This window comes from Adelges cooleyi, unplaced genomic scaffold (assembly GCF_023614345.1).
Source record: "Adelges cooleyi isolate 19-005CV unplaced genomic scaffold, UGA_ACOO_1.1 ACOO_flye_CR_arks_rails_tigmint_CR_PRNA_519, whole genome shotgun sequence".
NCBI classification, from domain to species: Eukaryota; Metazoa; Arthropoda; class Insecta; order Hemiptera; family Adelgidae; genus Adelges; species Adelges cooleyi.
In genome coordinates this window covers 1,325,389-1,343,033 of record NW_026096208.1, presented here as the reverse complement: position 1 = coordinate 1,343,033, position 17,645 = coordinate 1,325,389, and the positions used below count along the sequence as shown (strand labels likewise).

The window sequence follows — 17,645 nt, the reverse complement described above, 5'->3', positions numbered from 1 at the left end:
ACAGTGTCGATCCAAATCTTTTAAAACAATACCCAAAATTAAACTTTTTATCACACACTTTGTGTTCCATTCTTGCAACAAGCCGTTATCAATTTTTGTATCGTTAAAACTATTGGTATTAATACAAAATGGATTTGAGAAATATAAAACACATATTTTTTATTTTATTTTGCACACAGCTACTATACGTCCATCAGGTTGGAAAATTTTACAATTATATTTTTAAATACAAATTTTAACTTCAACTGTCCGTTTTATTTTTATTTGATGATTGGGCGCATCTCATTTCAGGACTATATTTTTAATTATATAATAATAAATAATTGCATAGAAACTCTTCATTATCAACTTTATCGCAATACAACTTCCTCCGTTTTGGTAACACCAATATTGAGTGGAGTTTTTAGTTGCTTTATGGAGTAGAAGTAGCTTTCTCTTATCTGAACAACCTGAATCAATGAACCAAAATATCACACTTGGATTGTTAGTACGCTTTAGTTTTTCTCTAAACGAGAAGCAAACCCATTTTCCAAATTTGCTTTTCTATTCAAGTATATTTTTGTTTTCCGAAATTCTTCATAAATTTACGTTCATATCAAATATGACCTTTATTTCATACATAAGATTTAAAAAAAAAAATACTGTCGGTTGTAGTTCCTAAATCTGTAACACTTTAGGGTTTTTCTCACCTATTTCACCAACAGTCGACTTTTTTCAAATTCAATTGTTATTTAATCAATTAAAAGTGTTTCTATATCCGTTACAATATTGTTATATGTGCCCGACATTATTAACGAAAAATTAAATAAAATACCTTCTTTCTTTTATTTCAACTACAAATAAAGTTTATTTATAAGTAGTCATAGGATTCTCACAACACCCTATGTTGATTTTTATAGACACTTGTTCTATCTGTCAATCTGCTCTTTGCAAATATTACACCTATTAAGCTTATTGTTCTAAATTTGATTAGATTGTATAAATATAAATTAAAAAAATCCATAACAATAAGTCAAAAAGTTCTGAAACAAATTGCGGTTATTCTTTCTTAAACGTATTTTAATAAATTTCATTCGAAATAGGTAAAATAAAATAGGGTGTTTTTTTATGGGTAATGTTTTTATTTTTCTATGATTTCGGTTATATACGTGTATAGCTGTGTTTATAACAAAAAAACAAAAGTAGATACAAGATAAAATTGACAAGTTTTTAAAAATTAATTTTTTACAATTTTTAAGATGAAGGAACACCAGAATTTCCCAACCTTGACGAAATATGCATTCTAATAGGTTTGCTTCGAAGTATGGAACGCCCAGATACGTACATAAAAACCGCTAGTGTTGATCCAGCCGGCTACGAATGTATATTAACTTCACAAAATGGCAATACATTCCAATACAGAGCTCATCACGGCTATATTGCTGCTGTAAGACCAGTAGGTGGTAATCGTGTTGGATATGTGGATGTTTTGAGTGAGCTACTCAGCCCTTGGTTTTATTTCTATAGTTATCGTTCAACAAACCAACATTCGTAGCTATTTTATAAAAAGTATATAGCACCTACTGTTATTATTTTAATTTAATAATATTTACGTGTCGCACTTGTGTCTGAATTGTCATTTAATATATATTACAAAATAAACAATTCTTTCAGTGATATAAAATACTCTTAACCACTTGTGATTTTATGAAACTCTGTCCATTGCAGTGTAAACAACGGAATTGAAATATTAATTCAACAAAAACCTACCTATTGTTGCTGTAAGACCAGTAGGTGGTAATCATGTTGAATATGTGAATGTTTTGTAAGATATAGATAACTGGTTCTGGTACTATCAATTAACAGACCATCATTTGTAGCTATTTTTAAAAAAGTTAATTGCACCTTATGTTTTATTTAAATTTAATAATTTACATATTATGACGTACTTGAATCTAAACTGTCATTTAATTCAATGTATTACAAAATAAACAATTCTATCAGTAATGTTTGATACTTTCAATGGCTTTTGATTTTATTAATTTTCGTCCATTGCAGTGTAAAAAACAGGTATTATAGGTTTTAAATTTTCATTGGCTCAAATAGTAGGGTTTAGTATTTTTCCATATATGTCCAAGGGGTCAAAAAGGAGAAATAGTTATATTTTTCAGATTTCTTAGTGATTTCTAGATGTTTTCTGGGCTGAGACACTTGAAGTCATAAAGTCTTTGAGTTGTATTATTCTTTCTATTGAGTATACTTATTTAAAAAAATGTATTTCAGGGATTATAGGGAGCTGGATCCGACTAACAAATCCGGCCTTGAGTCAACAGAATATAATATAATGAATAGAATATATGTATATTTTTAATAAATAATCTTTTATATTTTTTTTATATCACTTTTATTGAATCTTATTTATACTTTTGACTCGGAGGATTTAACTTCGACTATTATATATCGTGTAAATGAACGCAGTTACTACATTTTTAAGTATTTATAACAATTAAGCAATTAAGCAAAGTATATAGCAATTGGATGTTTGCCACTCTAATTAAATCTTAATTATATACCTATACACATCGGATACAGAATTGGGTCTATAAAAAAATTTAACAAATCTGATAAAAGTGATAAAGCTAAACAATTGATAAAATTAAATATAATAATAACGAAATATAATTAAGTATTTTTTCAATTTTTCATAGACTTTACTCTATAGTATAAGGACATAACTGTCATATAGGATTGTCCTACAAAAAGTTTAAAGCTTTGTTGAACGTAGGACAAATCATACAAATGTAGGACTGTCCTGCTCAAAGAAGGACGGTTGGCAACCCTATTAAATAGTCGATACGACAGTTGTTTTAAAAGTCTTAAATAGATCTGTGCAAATGACTATGTAACACGTATGCATATTATGAATAATGTTATATATTTTCCTTTAGAAATAATCAAATAATATAGCATTTAAACGTAGCACATAACTGATAAGACATCTGCGTTTGCAAATGGTATATCTGGTTAGAGAATATTATCAGCTTATGATTAAATACTAATATAATCCACGATTTTCTAAGCTATTGTAACAAGCGCTCACACAAACTCAAAGAAAAGTTTCTACCTATACGGTAAGTGTCTTATAATTTTGATGATGAGTGAGTGAGTCAGTAACAAAAATGCTAAATTTGAAATCCTCCCATTTTGAAAGGGCTGACTATTAAGGGCTCATATTTTTACCGTGCCCTAAGCTACATGAGTTTAATCTATGTTCCAAATTTCAATAGCCTATTATAAGAAGAACCAGAGTTATGTGGGTTAGAAAAACTGGGTGAATTGGTTTGTGCAAAGATACAATGGAATTGCTTGGCCGTGCGCTCAGATAAAAGAAAACGTGTACAAATGAAAATGTAACACGTAGGTATTATTTGAAAATTGCACACGATATTTTACTAAAAATATATTAAATTTTCTTGAAAGAATAATAATATCCTATTACAGTTACAAAAATATGATTACATCTGTGTATACAATATTCTATAATAAAATTATATCAGCTTCGAGAATAATTTAAAAGCAATAAGTAAAAAAAATGAACATGTTATGTACAGAGTCATTTTTTTATCATTGCCCACTCAATATCTCATTAGGCTTAATTAATAATTGAATTCATTTTTCATAGTGTTTTCAAATAATGTGACCACAATTTCCTTATAATGATAATGTTCCTAACTCCTTCCAAACTGATTATTTTCATAAAAACTTTTAAAACTTAAATGGTAACGCATAAATTTTATTCACTTTTATAATTGAGAATAAAATACTAACAATTTTTACTGGTCCAAGTTGCTATCAAAAAACCTAATTTCAAGGAGAGTGAGAAAATAATACTCGTGGAAAATTCAGATTACATTATATAAATGCACAATGAAAAAAATTAAATAAAATTATTAATTAAACACAGTAAAATGTAGAGTTACCCACCATAAAAAATCACCCTGTAAACGTTATTTTTTTTAATTAAGAAAACAATAAGTTTTTTATAAATTATAGTAGCGCTGTGCATACTATAAAATATATTTTAACACTTGCGGAAAATTCAGATTACAATGTATGAATACACTATCAAAAAAATATGTAAAATTATTGATAAAACACAGTGACATTTAGAGTCACCAGCGATAAAATATCACCCTGTATAAGTTATTTATTTTATAACAAAAACCACAAGTGTTGCTATTTTTTTTCTAAATTATTATAGTGCTCTGCATCTGAAAAATATATTTTAATTTTACTTCTTTGGTTTATACGTCGACAGAAAAATCACACAAAAAGTAAAACAAGATATTAGAATTCCTATTTTTTTATAAGTTTTATTATTTGAATTGTTTCATTAATACTGTCACATCTCAGCATGGATAATTTTAAGTCAAAATATATATACCGTTACTTTATATGTTCTGAAATAATTTAACCCTTGACATTTGTTTTCTAATAGACCGTTTTATAACTAAAAAAACAGGTATAATCATCATCAAAATAGTATGAGACAGTGAGATATTCATAAGAGCTTCAGTTTCAGGGCATAAAAGCTATAGTTTTTCTCCAAATAAGAAGCAATCCCATTTTCCAAATTTTTTTTGCTATTTAAGTATATTTTTCACTTCCGAAATTCTTCATAAATTTACCTACTTATAATATATGAAAACGACTGTCGGTTTTAGTTCCAAAAGCTGTAACCTTTTGTTGGGTTTTTCTCATCTATTTGATCCCTGTGTTTTGTTTTCTTCGCTTCTTCGTCCAAGAGTCGACTTTTTACAAATTCAATTGTTAATTTATCAATTGAAAGTGAAATACAATATCTACTTTTTCTATTTTTCAACCATCTTATTATTTTATGAAATCTAATAAAATAACCTTCAAGGTCCATATAATTTTAATGTAATAGGTCGCGTTCTTAAATATAGTTGTATACTTTACGCTCCAAAGGATAGCACACAAATGTAGTTTTTTTATGAAAATACAAATAGTCATAGAACTTTCACAACACCCTATGTTGATTTTTCTAGACACTTGTTCTATCTGTCAATCTACTCTTTGCAAATATTACAACTATTAAGCTCATTGTTCTAAATTTTATGAGATTGTATAAGTACAAATTAAAGAATAAAAAAAAATCCATAACAATATCTTCAAAAAAAGATCTGAAGCATACTGCGTTTATTCTTTCTTAAACGTATTTTAATAAATTCCATTCCAAAATAGATGAAATAAAATAGGGTGTTTTTATATGGGTAATATTTTATTTTTTTATGATTTCGGTTATGCATGTGTATTAGTTGTGTTATTACAAAAAACAAAACTAGATTTAAGCTTAAATTGACAAGTTTTTAAAATTAAATTTTTTATCATTTTTAAGATGAAGGTTTACCAAAATTCCCCAACCTTACCGAAATATGCCGTTCAATAGGGTTGCTTCGAAGTATGGAACACCCAAATTCATACACAAAAACAGTATTCAAATAATGTTATCAAATTTTAAGATATAATTAAGACATTTACTATTCAGAATAATTGTGTGACCAAAAACAAACAACATTATTATATTTTATTTTTTTGCTTTTGTGGTAAAACTTTTTTTCAATACATCTTTTTTTATCACGTGGATGAAATAACTAAATGTTGTGGAATTCCAGTGGTTTCTAATTGTAATGGGTACACATAGACGATACGGTAGCTGTTATTAAAGTTTTAAAAAAATGTGTACAAAAGACTATGTAACACGTATGCATTTACTTGTACACAGTATTTTATGAAAAATGTTATATATTTTCCTTTACGAATAATCAAACATTATACCATTTGAAAAGTAGCACATAACCAATAAGACATCTGTGTTTGCCAATCCTACAGAGGTGCAACTGATTAGAGAATATTGTCAGCTTATGATTGAATATTAATATAATCCACGATTTTCTAAGCTGTTGTAACAAGCGCTTACACAGTCCAGAATAAAAGGCAAATTCGAATAATGTTATGTTGAAAATGACTTTGAAAAGCAGTAACTTAAAAGTGTAATAGCTTTTTCTAGACTATATTTTATTTTATAATAAAATATATATCACATTTGTTGCTTAAGTTTTTTCTAGATTCCTTAAGTGTAACACATATAGTTATTGTTTACAACTTATACTAAACAACATTTATTTATATCTTAAAAAAAATTAATGAATAATTTCAAAAATTATGAAAAAAAATATATAAATTCTTATATAACATAAAATAGCAAGGTATTATATCGATTTAATTATATATTCAATCAAACTATTGATAATGTATACAAACAAACATTAGATTTATCTAACCCATCAAAACCTAACCCGACCACCATAACCAATAACTGAAAAGAAAATATATTAAATTTAGCTCTGAAGTTTAACTGCTTTGGTTGACGCAATAAAATCCTTAACAAAAATTGAAACAAACTATTAGACAACATGCTATCTTTCTAAAAAGTCTCATTTTTTGAAATATTTAATTAATAATATCCAATATTATGAAACGTATAAAAATCATAGTACGGTGTTAGTACAAACAATGTAACTTAAACAAAGATTTTAATGTTATATTACAGAAGTTTTAACAAAAAGAAGAGAATATGCACGGAAATAAAAATGGTTATGTTTTTGCTGTACATAATAGTTTTGACTTGTCATAAAAAATAATAACAATTATTTGTAGTTATTATTTGTGTATGTGGAATAGTACTAAAATAATGCTATCAATTTTGAAAATAAATTTAGGTAATGTATTACACAGAATGGTAGTGTGACCAAAAACAAATAACATAAAGCTTCCAAGTCTTTAATGTAAAACAGTGCTATAGTACAATGTTTGCAAGGGTAAATTATTTTTTTGGATATGGACAACCTCTGGCTCATTATTATTATTTATGAAAATTGTATTCACTTCCACGCCATCAAATAACAAGTTGAATTTATGCACGGAGATCTAAGTTACTATGTATTTCATTATTACAATTGGTTTGACTTATCATTGATAACAATTATTAGTTGTCATTATTTTTGTGTAAGTGAATTAGTATTAAAATAGTGTTAAACGTTTTAACATTTTCAAATTTATACAAGGAAGGTACTATATAGAATAGCAGTTTTGGCCAAAAGCAAACAACAATATATTTATTTAAAAAAGCTTTGTTTTCGACACGTTGTGAAAATACTACCATAATCTTGTGTCGTCTCAGACGTTCACATAAGTACACATAGTCGATACGATATTTGTTAAATGTGATAAAATAGAACGTGTACAAATGAAAATGTAACACGTAGGTATTATCTAAAAACTGTACACGGGATTCTATTAAAAATGTCATATATATTATTGAAAAAACAATTATATGGTGTGAATAAAAAAAAAAATATGAACACATCTGTGTACACAAACTTGTATTAAAGTAAGTATGATTCGAGAATAATTTAAAAGCAATAAATAAAAAAATTTAACACATATGTACAGGGTCATTTTTTATGATGGGCCATACAAAATCTCACTGGGTTTACTTAATAATTGAATTATTCTTTTAAAGTGTTTTCATATAATGTGACCACAATATCTTTACGATGATAATGTTCCTACCACCTCCCAAACTCATTATTTTCATATCAACTTTTTAACCTTAAATGGTAATGCAGACATTTTATTACCTTTTAAAATTAACTCAATTTTATTAAATAACTTATTCATACAACTTCCTTATAATGATAATGTTCCTAACTCCTTCCAAACTGATTATTTTCATAAAAACTTTTTAACCTTAAATGATAATGCATACATATGATTAACTTTTAAAATTGAGAATAAATTACTAACAACTGTGACTATAGTCCATGTTGCTATCAAAAAACCTAATTTCAAGGAAAGTGAGATAATAACACTTGTGGAAAATTCAGATTACATTATATGAATACACTATTAAAAAAAAATATTAAACTATTGATTAAACACAGTGACATGTGGAATTATCCACAATATAAAATCACCCTATATACGTTATTTCTTTTTTACGTTTTATTAAGAAAACAATAAATGTCAATTACGATTTTTATAAATTATTATAGCGCTGTGCATACTATAAAATATATTTTTATTTCACTCATTTGGTTTACACGTCGACACACCGACCTTACGACTAGTTGCAAGAAAAATCACTCTAACATTGAAAAGTAAAACAAGTTTTTAGAATTCATATTTTCTTATAAGTAATATTATTTGAATTGTTTCAATAATATTATCCGGCACTATGAAGCTTCTCTGCATTTTAATAACGCTAGCATTTGTAAACGTTGCGCCAATTATGACAGGTAATTATTTAATTTTTCCACATACCTTTTTAAGGTAGTTAAAAAACTAAATAGAAAATTCAATATTTAATTATTTCTCATAGCGGACTATGCAAATTCGATTCACACTACAAGTCAGTATTAAATTTTCATACGGTAGAACATTTTTTTTATTTTATCATATTTATACATAAGTTTGAAATAATTCATTACAGACAAATACATCAAAGAGGTTTTTGATAGAGGTAAGATATATTATTATTTTCAGATGATATATAAATTAACAACAAGCTATAGTTTTTTTTATATCAGTTCAGAATATGAGTTAAAGGGGTATATACTACCAGTATACCAAATAATACTGTATAAATACTAAAATGAAAAAGAAAATCGAACCAATTATATTTATACTTAAAAGAGTAAAATTCCTAAAATTTACATTGAACATTTTTGGGGCTTTACAAAATTACTATTTCAAATAAACGGTTGAGTAGAGGAAAGTTAAATAGTTACCTTAAAGCTAAGTATATTCTTATTCTGAATGTTTGTATGTATAATTCTATATATTATTTTGATTTCATTTGAAATTGTGTATATAGCTCTAACACTATTTGCTTATAGATCCTGCTATATTGAAGACTGCAATTTCAAATATTATTGATGGAGATAAAACGTTCGGTAATCATTATTATGTAACAAAAAAAAAAAAAAATTAAAACATAGATTGCTACTAGAAAAATGTGATAAAATGATAGTGTTTTAGAAAAATTGAACATCATTAACTCATCAATTTATATTATTCCTATTTCAGAGACACTTAATGTGATGTTAGCTATACCAGGTAATAATTTTTTTTATCACTTATTGGACGTATTTCTACATATCTGTTTAATAATAATTAATAACTTATTTGGGCATAACATATTTTCGTTTTAATTTCAGACAAAGCAAATTACTGGTTTTCAATTGAACATGGTAACCAATTGTTATTTACTACTAATACTTTACATAGATTCTTATGTAACGATATAATTACGGCTTTTTTTGTTTTTCTTATGGCTCACACAATCTAAAGATAGTAATTTCTCCGAAACTTACTTAGATTTTAGACCTCTAGCTCTTCAAATTTACTTATTGTTGTGAATTTACGAATTAAAAATATATACAAAAAAATGTTTGACATCTTTTCATATAATTAATTATCCCCATAGTTTGGTAACATATATTTTTTTTAATTTCAGATGACTCATTTTTGAGCAACTTACCAGGTAATTTAGCTGCATGTATTATACGTTATTTGTTTAAGTACATTGTGATTTTTTTTTTATTTCATTAACACGGGAACTTTGTTTTTACTAATCTAATATATTATAATTTTTGTCATAAGAAAATATCCTAAATAGTAATTTTTTGTATTTCAGAACATATTGCCATAGCCGATCAGGAGGCAGTGCAACAAGCAATATCCCAAGTTACAGGTAAATATAAAGTAAAGCATATTTTTTTTTTTACCAAATTCAAAAAATGTATATTTTAATAGTATAAATTCTTAGAACTATGCTATGATATTTTATACAAGTCTTGATAATCTTTTGAAATAATTATCAAACCAATGTATACATTTTTTTATAGAATTAATGTGTGCCTTTTAGAAGAAACTAATTGAATTTTTTTTTTTTTATACAGATATCCCTGTGCCTCAACTTGGTCCGAACGAAAGTAAGCAATAAGCATGCATTTATGAATTGGCGTATTAGGCAATAAACCAATTTTTTTTTAATATTCTTTTTAAACACTGTAACTTATTAATTTTCGCAGATTTTGAGAATGATTCATTAGCACAGCTTGGAGTAGCCAGAAGACGTATAACTGGAGTAATTACAAAAAATTTACTGATCGAAGCAATAGGTAAATATTGTTTTTATGTAGATTTGTACTAATTTTACTTTTAATTATACTTGTTCTACTTGATGTACCAATCTTTTATTTTAATATATACACACCTCAACAAGTAAAGTTTTTAGTCACATAGATTTTTAAATAGCCCAAGCTAACACCAGCTGATATTCGGTCACTGTTTAAGAAAGGATTACCGTCGTTTGCTTTCTTGTAGACCAGCATAGTGTCGATCCAAATCTTTTAAAATAATACCCAAAAGTAGACTTTTTATCACACACTTTGTGGTCCATTCTTTAATGCAACAAGCCGATATAAATTTTTGTATCGTTAAAACTATTGGTATAAATAAAATAAGGATTTGAGAAGTATAAAAAACATGTTTTTTTTTTATGTTGCACTCAGCTACTGCATACATCCATCAGGTTGGATAAATTTTACAATTCTTTTTTAATACAATTTTAAAATTCAACTGTTCTTTTTATTTTTTATTTGATAATTAGGCGCATCTCATTTTAGTACCATATTTTTTATTATATAATAATATATTAGCTCCAAAAGATAGCACACAAATGTAGTTTTTTTTATGAAAATACAAAGAGTCATAGAACTTTCACAACACCCTATGTTGATTTTCCTAGACACTTGTTCTATCTGTCAATCTGCTCTTTGCAAATATTACATCTATTAAGGTTATTGTTCTAAATTTTATTAGATTGTATAAATAAAATTTAAAGGTCCATATCAATATCTCAAAAAAAAAGTTCTGGAGCAAACTGCGGTAATTTTTTTTTAAACGTATTTTAATAAATTTCATAAGAAATAGGTAAAATAAAATAGGATGTTTTTTATAGGTAATGTTTTTTTACTTCTATAATTTCGGTTATACACGTGTATAGTTGTGTTTTTAACAAAAAACAAAAGTAGATATAAGCTAAAATTGACAAGTTTTTAAAAATTAATTTTTTTACAATTTTTAAGATGATGGAACACCAGGATTCTTCAACCTTGACGAAATATGCATTCTAATAGGTTTGCTTCGAAGTATGCAACACCCAGACAACCACATAAGAACCACTAGTGTTGATCCAGACGGCTCTGAATGTACGTTAACTTCACGTAATGGCAATATATTCCGATACAAACCTCATCTCGGCTATATTGTTGCTGTAAGGCCAGTACGTCGTAATCGTGTTGATTATGTGGAAGTTTTGAGAGAGATGGATACTTGGTTCAGGTACTATTATTAAACAGACCATCATTCGTAGATAATTTTAAAAAAAATTACATTGCACCTACTGTTATTGTTTTAATTTAATGATATTTATGTGTCGCACTTGTATCTAAATTGTCATTTAATTCAATGTATTACAAAATAAACAAGTTTCTTTCAGTGATATAAAATACTCTTAATTACTTGTGATTTTATGAAACTCTGTCATTGCAGTGTAAACAACTGAATTGAAAAAATAATTCAACCAAAACCTTACAGTAAAAAAAGGCCAAGTTCCAGGCCCCCTCCCAAAAAATTCAGCCTATTAAAGCGGTGACGTCTATAATGTGGCCTAGACTCCTATTTCTTTATTTCACAACCTTACCTCACTCCTACTTTCATGAGCAACATTGTTCTTTATTTTTATTGATTAACACTTCGCCAGTTTCTGAATAAAACATGACCTTTCTGCTTTAGAAATTCTGTATGAGACATAAGACAGACATGGCCACAACCTAGAATCACTACTTTAGGCCGTATTTTTTGGGAGGGCGTCTAGAACTTGGAAGATAAAATACCATATAAAAATAAGAGACATGCTGGTAAAAAATATTGTGTGATCCTAGGGGTTAAAAATTGGTATGGGTACGCATAATCGATAAGATAGTTATTAAAGTTAAAAAAGATGAAGTGTACAAATAAATATGTAACACATAAGCATTGCCTGTACAGGGCCATTCTTTTAACGCCCTACATTACTTTACTCAAAAACTACTTAGATTTTTACAAAAAAAAAATGCTTAATACTTTGTTTGTGTATAAAATATTAACTCTTTTTAAAACACTTTTTTTATCTCCACTCCCCCCCTCCTTCAAAAACTCGACTACAACTTTACGATAATTATTTTATTCTTTATTCTTCACAATAAATTGGAAATTTTGCACGGAGATAAAAGTTACTATGTATTTAATAAATATATTAATTGGTTTGACTAACCATAGATAATAATTATTAGTAGTTATTATTTGTGTATGTGAATTAGTATTAAAATAGTGTTAAACGTTTTAAAATTCAAAATTTATACAAGAAATGTGGTATTCAGAATAGCAGTTTTGACACAAAATAAACAACAATATATTGAATTAAAAACGCTTTAGTTTTAAGATTATATAATCTTGTGTTATCCCAGACGATTTTAACTTACATATATACATATAGTCGATACGATATTTGTAAAATGTGTAAAAAGAGAACGTGTACAAAAGAAAATGTAGTACGTAGACATTGTCTAATTATTGTACATATATATATATATAGAGAGTATATATATATATGATTCGAGAATAATTTAAAAGAAATACGTAAAAAAACAGATATGTAAATTAAATATAATAATATAAAAAACAATTTTGACTGGTTTAAGTTGCTATCACAAAACCTAATTTGAAAAAGAGTGAAAAAATAACACTTGTGGAAAATTCAGATTACATTATACGAAAACGCTATGAAAAACAAAAATATAAAATTATTGATTAAAACCAGTGAGATGTAGAGTTGCCAACGATAAAAAAATCACCCTGTATATGATATTTTTTTTGTATTAAAAAACCACAAGTGTCACTTTTTAAATTTTAGAAATTATTATAACGCTGCGCATACTGTAAAATATATTTAGTTTTACTTCTTTGGTTGACAAGTCAACACACCGACCTTCCGACTAGTTGCAAAAAAATCACTGTATCACAAAAAGTAAAACCAACTTTTAGAATAAAATTCATATTTTTCTTATAAGTTATATTATTTGAATTATTATTTCAATCATATTGTCCAGCACTATGAAGCTCCACTGCATTTTAATAACGCTTGCCATTGTCAACGTTTCGCAAATTATGACAGGTAATTATTTAATTTTTATACGTAATTTTTCAAGTTAGATAAAAATCTAATTAGAAAATTCAGTATTTATTTATTTCTTATAGCGGGCTATAAAAATTCGGTTTACATTACAAGTCAGTATCAAATTTTCATACGGTACAACATTTTTTTTAATTTCATCATATTTATACATAAGTTTGGAATAATTTATTACAGACAAATATATCAAAGAGGTTTTTGATACAGGTAAGATATATTATTATTTTCAGATGATATATAAATTAACAACAAGCTATAGTTTTTTTTATATCAGTTCAGAATATGAGTTAAAGGGGTATATACTACCAGTATACCAAATAATACTGTTATATTAAATTAAAAACAATCTACTGTTTAAATGTATAAATGCAAGCTTCAAGGTATTAATTTTAATTTGAACAATTATTTTCTATGAGTATTAGCCATTTTAGTTTTATTTTAGATCATAAAATCTGACAAGATTTCGACAACATAGATTCGGGGTTTTTGGCTATATTAGTATGTTATGTGAGAAGCCGATTTTCATTAAAAAATGTCTGTTTCATGTCATTAAATAAATGAAATTTGCAAGTTTTTTTTTTATTAAAACCCATTTTTTTTACATAGGTAAAAAGGCAAATAATCAAAAAACTGTATCCTACATAACCTAACCTAGTACTGTTGCCAAAAAACTCGAATGTGACTACAGAATTGAAATTAGACTATCCTAAGTAGTGGAAATTTGGTGTGGCTCTTTGGTCTAAATTGTCAAAGAGATGGACTACATACAATCCCCTTTATACGTAGCGTCAAGTTAAATAATAACCTTGAAGTTATGTATGTTTTGAAGATCTTTATGTATAATTTTATGCGTTATTATGATTTCATTGGAAATACAAAATTACTAATTCAAATAAATGATTGAGTAGAGTAAAATTAAATATTTACCTTCAAGCTCAGTATATTCTTATGCTGAAGATTTTTATGTATAATTTTATGCGTTATTATGATTTCATTGGAAATAGTGTATATAGTTCACCATTTGATTATAGATCCTGGTGGATTGGCCACTGCAATTTCAAATATTATTAACGATAATAATAAAACGATTGGTAATCATTATTATTTAACAAAAAAAAAAAAATTAAAATACAAATTGCTGCCAGAAAAAAAAGTGTTAAAATTATATTGTTATAAAAAAATCGAACATCATTAATTCACCAATTTGTATAATTCCAATTTCAGCGACACTTAACTCGATGCTGGCTATACCGGGTAATAATATTTCTTATCACTTATTAGACGTATTTCGAAATAGTTGATTGATAATAATTAACAACTTATTTGGGCATATCATATTTTCGTTTTAATTTCAGAAAAAGCAAATTTCTGGATTACAATTGAACATGGTAACCAATTGTTAGCTACTACTAATACTTTACACAGATTATGGTATGCCGATATAATATATTTTTTTGATCTTTTCATGTCTTAGCTTTGGCATATAACCGAAAAAATTGTCACGAAAAAAATGTTAATAACAAAAAAAGCGTTATAAAAAATATCACGCTGTTTCCGATAAGAGATAACAGATAATCGATTAGAGATAAGAGGTGAGAGATTAGAGATAAAAAAAATGATAGGAATGAGATGGTGATGAAGATGGGAATGGAGATGTTAATTTTTTTAAATTATGTGTTGTTTTCACAATGAAAAAACTTGAATGTATGATTTAATTGATTCAAAATTACAAAATTATTTTAAAAAATGTCATTCTCAAAAAAAAATGTTGTTTTAATTTCAGATAAACCATTTATTAATAATTTACCAGGTAACCTATTTGTATATAGTTTATACTCCTACTATTAACATTTTATTCAGTTTCTTATACAAGTACATTTACTACGGTTTATTTTTAAATACCTCGAGATTTTTTTTTTTTTTAACATGGGAACTTTCAATTTTTCCAAACCTAAAATATTAACACTTCTGTCATAAAAAAAATATTATGTAGTATTTTCTATATGTTTTCAGAACATATTGCCATAGCTGATCAGGAGGCAGTGCGAGAAGCAATATCCCAAGTTACAGGTAAATATAAATTTAAACATATTTTTTTTTTACCAAACTCGAAAGATATATATATTTTAATAGTTTAAATTCTTAGAGCTATGCTATGATATTTTATACAAGTCTTGATAATCTTTTGAAATATTTATCAAAACAAAGTAAATATAATGTTTTTTGGAACAATTTTACAAACTATATTATGTTTTTTTTATACAAGTCTATCAAATGTGTTGAAACATAACTCAAACCAATGTATACATTTTTACATTGATTAGGTAAATGTGTGTTTTTACTGGAAAATAATTAATTTTTTTATACAGATATCTCTGTGCCTCAACTGGGCCCGAACGAAAGTAAGCAAGCATTTAAAAATTGACTTTAATAACTCTAAAGTCTTAGTTTAAAAGCCAATAATATAATTTTTTTTAAATTTTATTTTAAAACACTGTCACAATTTTTTTTTTTAACACTTACTTATTCTTTATTTGCAGATTTTGAGAATGATTCATTGGCACAGCTTGGAGAAGCCAGAAGACGTATAACTGGATATGTTACAAAAAATTTACTTATCGCTGCAATAGGTAAGTGTTAATATTTTGTGTATATTGGTACTAGTTTCCTTTTAATTAAAATTGTACTACTTGATATACCAGTTAAATAACTCATTTTTAGTTTATATATACAACAGATAATCAACAGGTAATCCTTTTAGTCAGTTGATATTCAGTCTCTATTTAAGAAAATATCATTTCCGTTTGCTTTCTTGTAGACCAGCATAATCAATCCAAATCATTTAAATTTCTGTATCAACATATCACTTTAAAATGTTTACTCCTTCGATATAAGATACAAATTGAAATGCTTATATCTGATCTAATTTGGATTATTACATACATAATTTTGTTACCCTAATCTGCTAGATATAAAAAAAAAAAATTGAAATATGCCCTAATTTAAATTTGTCAAAGATTCTCCAGTGGGAGGTATCTGTTTTCTGGCAATCTGCTCTTTATAAATACCACATGTGTTATGTTTATTGATCTATATAGTTTTAGTTGTACAAATAAAAATTAAAGAAAGAAAGAAAAATACATAACATCTTAATAAAAAAAGTTCTGAAGCAAACGGCTGTTATTCTTTCTCAAATGTATTTTAGTAAATTTCGTTTTAATACAGGTTACTTAAAATAGGGTGTTTTTTATAGGTAACGAAATTATTTTCTATGATTTTGCTTTTACACGTGTATAAGCTGTGTTTTGAACAAAAAATAAAAGTAGATATAAGGTAAAATTGACAAGTTATGAATAACAATTTTTTTATAATTTTTAAGATGATGGAACACCAGGAATTCCCTACCTTACCAAAGTTTGCCGTTTACTAGGTTTGCTCCGAAGTATGCGATTCCCAGATTCATATATAAAATCCGTTAATGTTGAACTTGGTGTTCATTGCATTTTAACTTCACAAAATGGCAGTTTCCTATACAGAAAGCTTGTGGGCTTTATTGTTGAGGTAAGGCCAATAGGTCCTAACCGTACTGAATTAGTGGATGTTTTGAGTGAGATAGATCCTTGGTTCCCGTACATACATTAAACGGACCATTATTTGTAGCTATTTTTTTTTTTTTTTTAATTACATTGCACCTACTGTTGTTATTTTAATTTAATAATATTTAAATGTCGCACTTGTCAACTTAATTGTCATTTAACTCAATGTATTACAAAATAAACAATTTCTTTCAGTGATATAAAATACTCTTAACCACTTGTGATTTTATTAAACTCTGCCAATTGCAGTGTAAAAACGGAATTGAAATTTTAATCCAAATAAAACCTAACAGTGAAAAGGAGCCAGACCCCCTCCCAAAAACATAACGTTGTGCTCTTTTAAGTTAACTGTCTGTTGACTGTCTGCTGATTATGACTGATATCGGCTAAAGATATTAACTGAAATTCTTACATCTGTCAAATTCACTATGGTGAAAACAGACGCATAAGTGTCAATATATTCAAAGTCCTTACTATGATGATACCACTGCAAAAAACAGTATAGAATTTATACACAACATTTATCTCAACATGTAATGTTTTCAGGTTCTTCATACATTTCAATGTTTTTTTCATCATTAGGTTATCTATCGACATTTTCTTCTGTTGTTTTAATACATTCTAAACTTTCCAGTAGTAAAAATAATGATTTTATCTCCATAAACGGTTAAAGTTGATTACAAAAA

General features: G+C 26.7%; 1 protein-coding gene across 25 annotated transcripts in view; it reads left to right on the top strand.

Moving 5' to 3' along the window:
• Positions 1 to 17,034, top strand: part of LOC126842389 (uncharacterized) — a 33,189-nt gene extending 16,155 nt beyond the window's left edge. For 6 of the 25 annotated variants that reach the window (XM_050579356.1, XM_050579355.1, XM_050579354.1 and 3 more), the window contains exons 11-12: positions 1,239 to 1,559; positions 11,531 to 11,639. In XM_050579356.1, the coding sequence (XP_050435313.1) occupies positions 1,239 to 1,534 (296 nt within the window). In that variant the 3' untranslated portion in view covers positions 1,535 to 1,559; positions 11,531 to 11,639. Of the gene's footprint in view, positions 1 to 1,238; positions 1,560 to 8,148; positions 8,361 to 8,443; positions 8,474 to 8,554; positions 8,585 to 8,960; positions 9,018 to 9,150; positions 9,181 to 9,281; positions 9,315 to 9,580; positions 9,608 to 9,760; positions 9,818 to 10,025; positions 10,059 to 10,157; positions 10,248 to 11,216; positions 11,640 to 15,732; positions 15,766 to 15,903; positions 16,020 to 16,742 lie in introns of those variants that run through there. The other 19 variants (XM_050579362.1, XM_050579361.1, XM_050579365.1 and 16 more) reach the window with 13 other exon arrangements.
• The last annotated feature ends 611 nt before the right edge of the window (positions 17,035 to 17,645 follow it).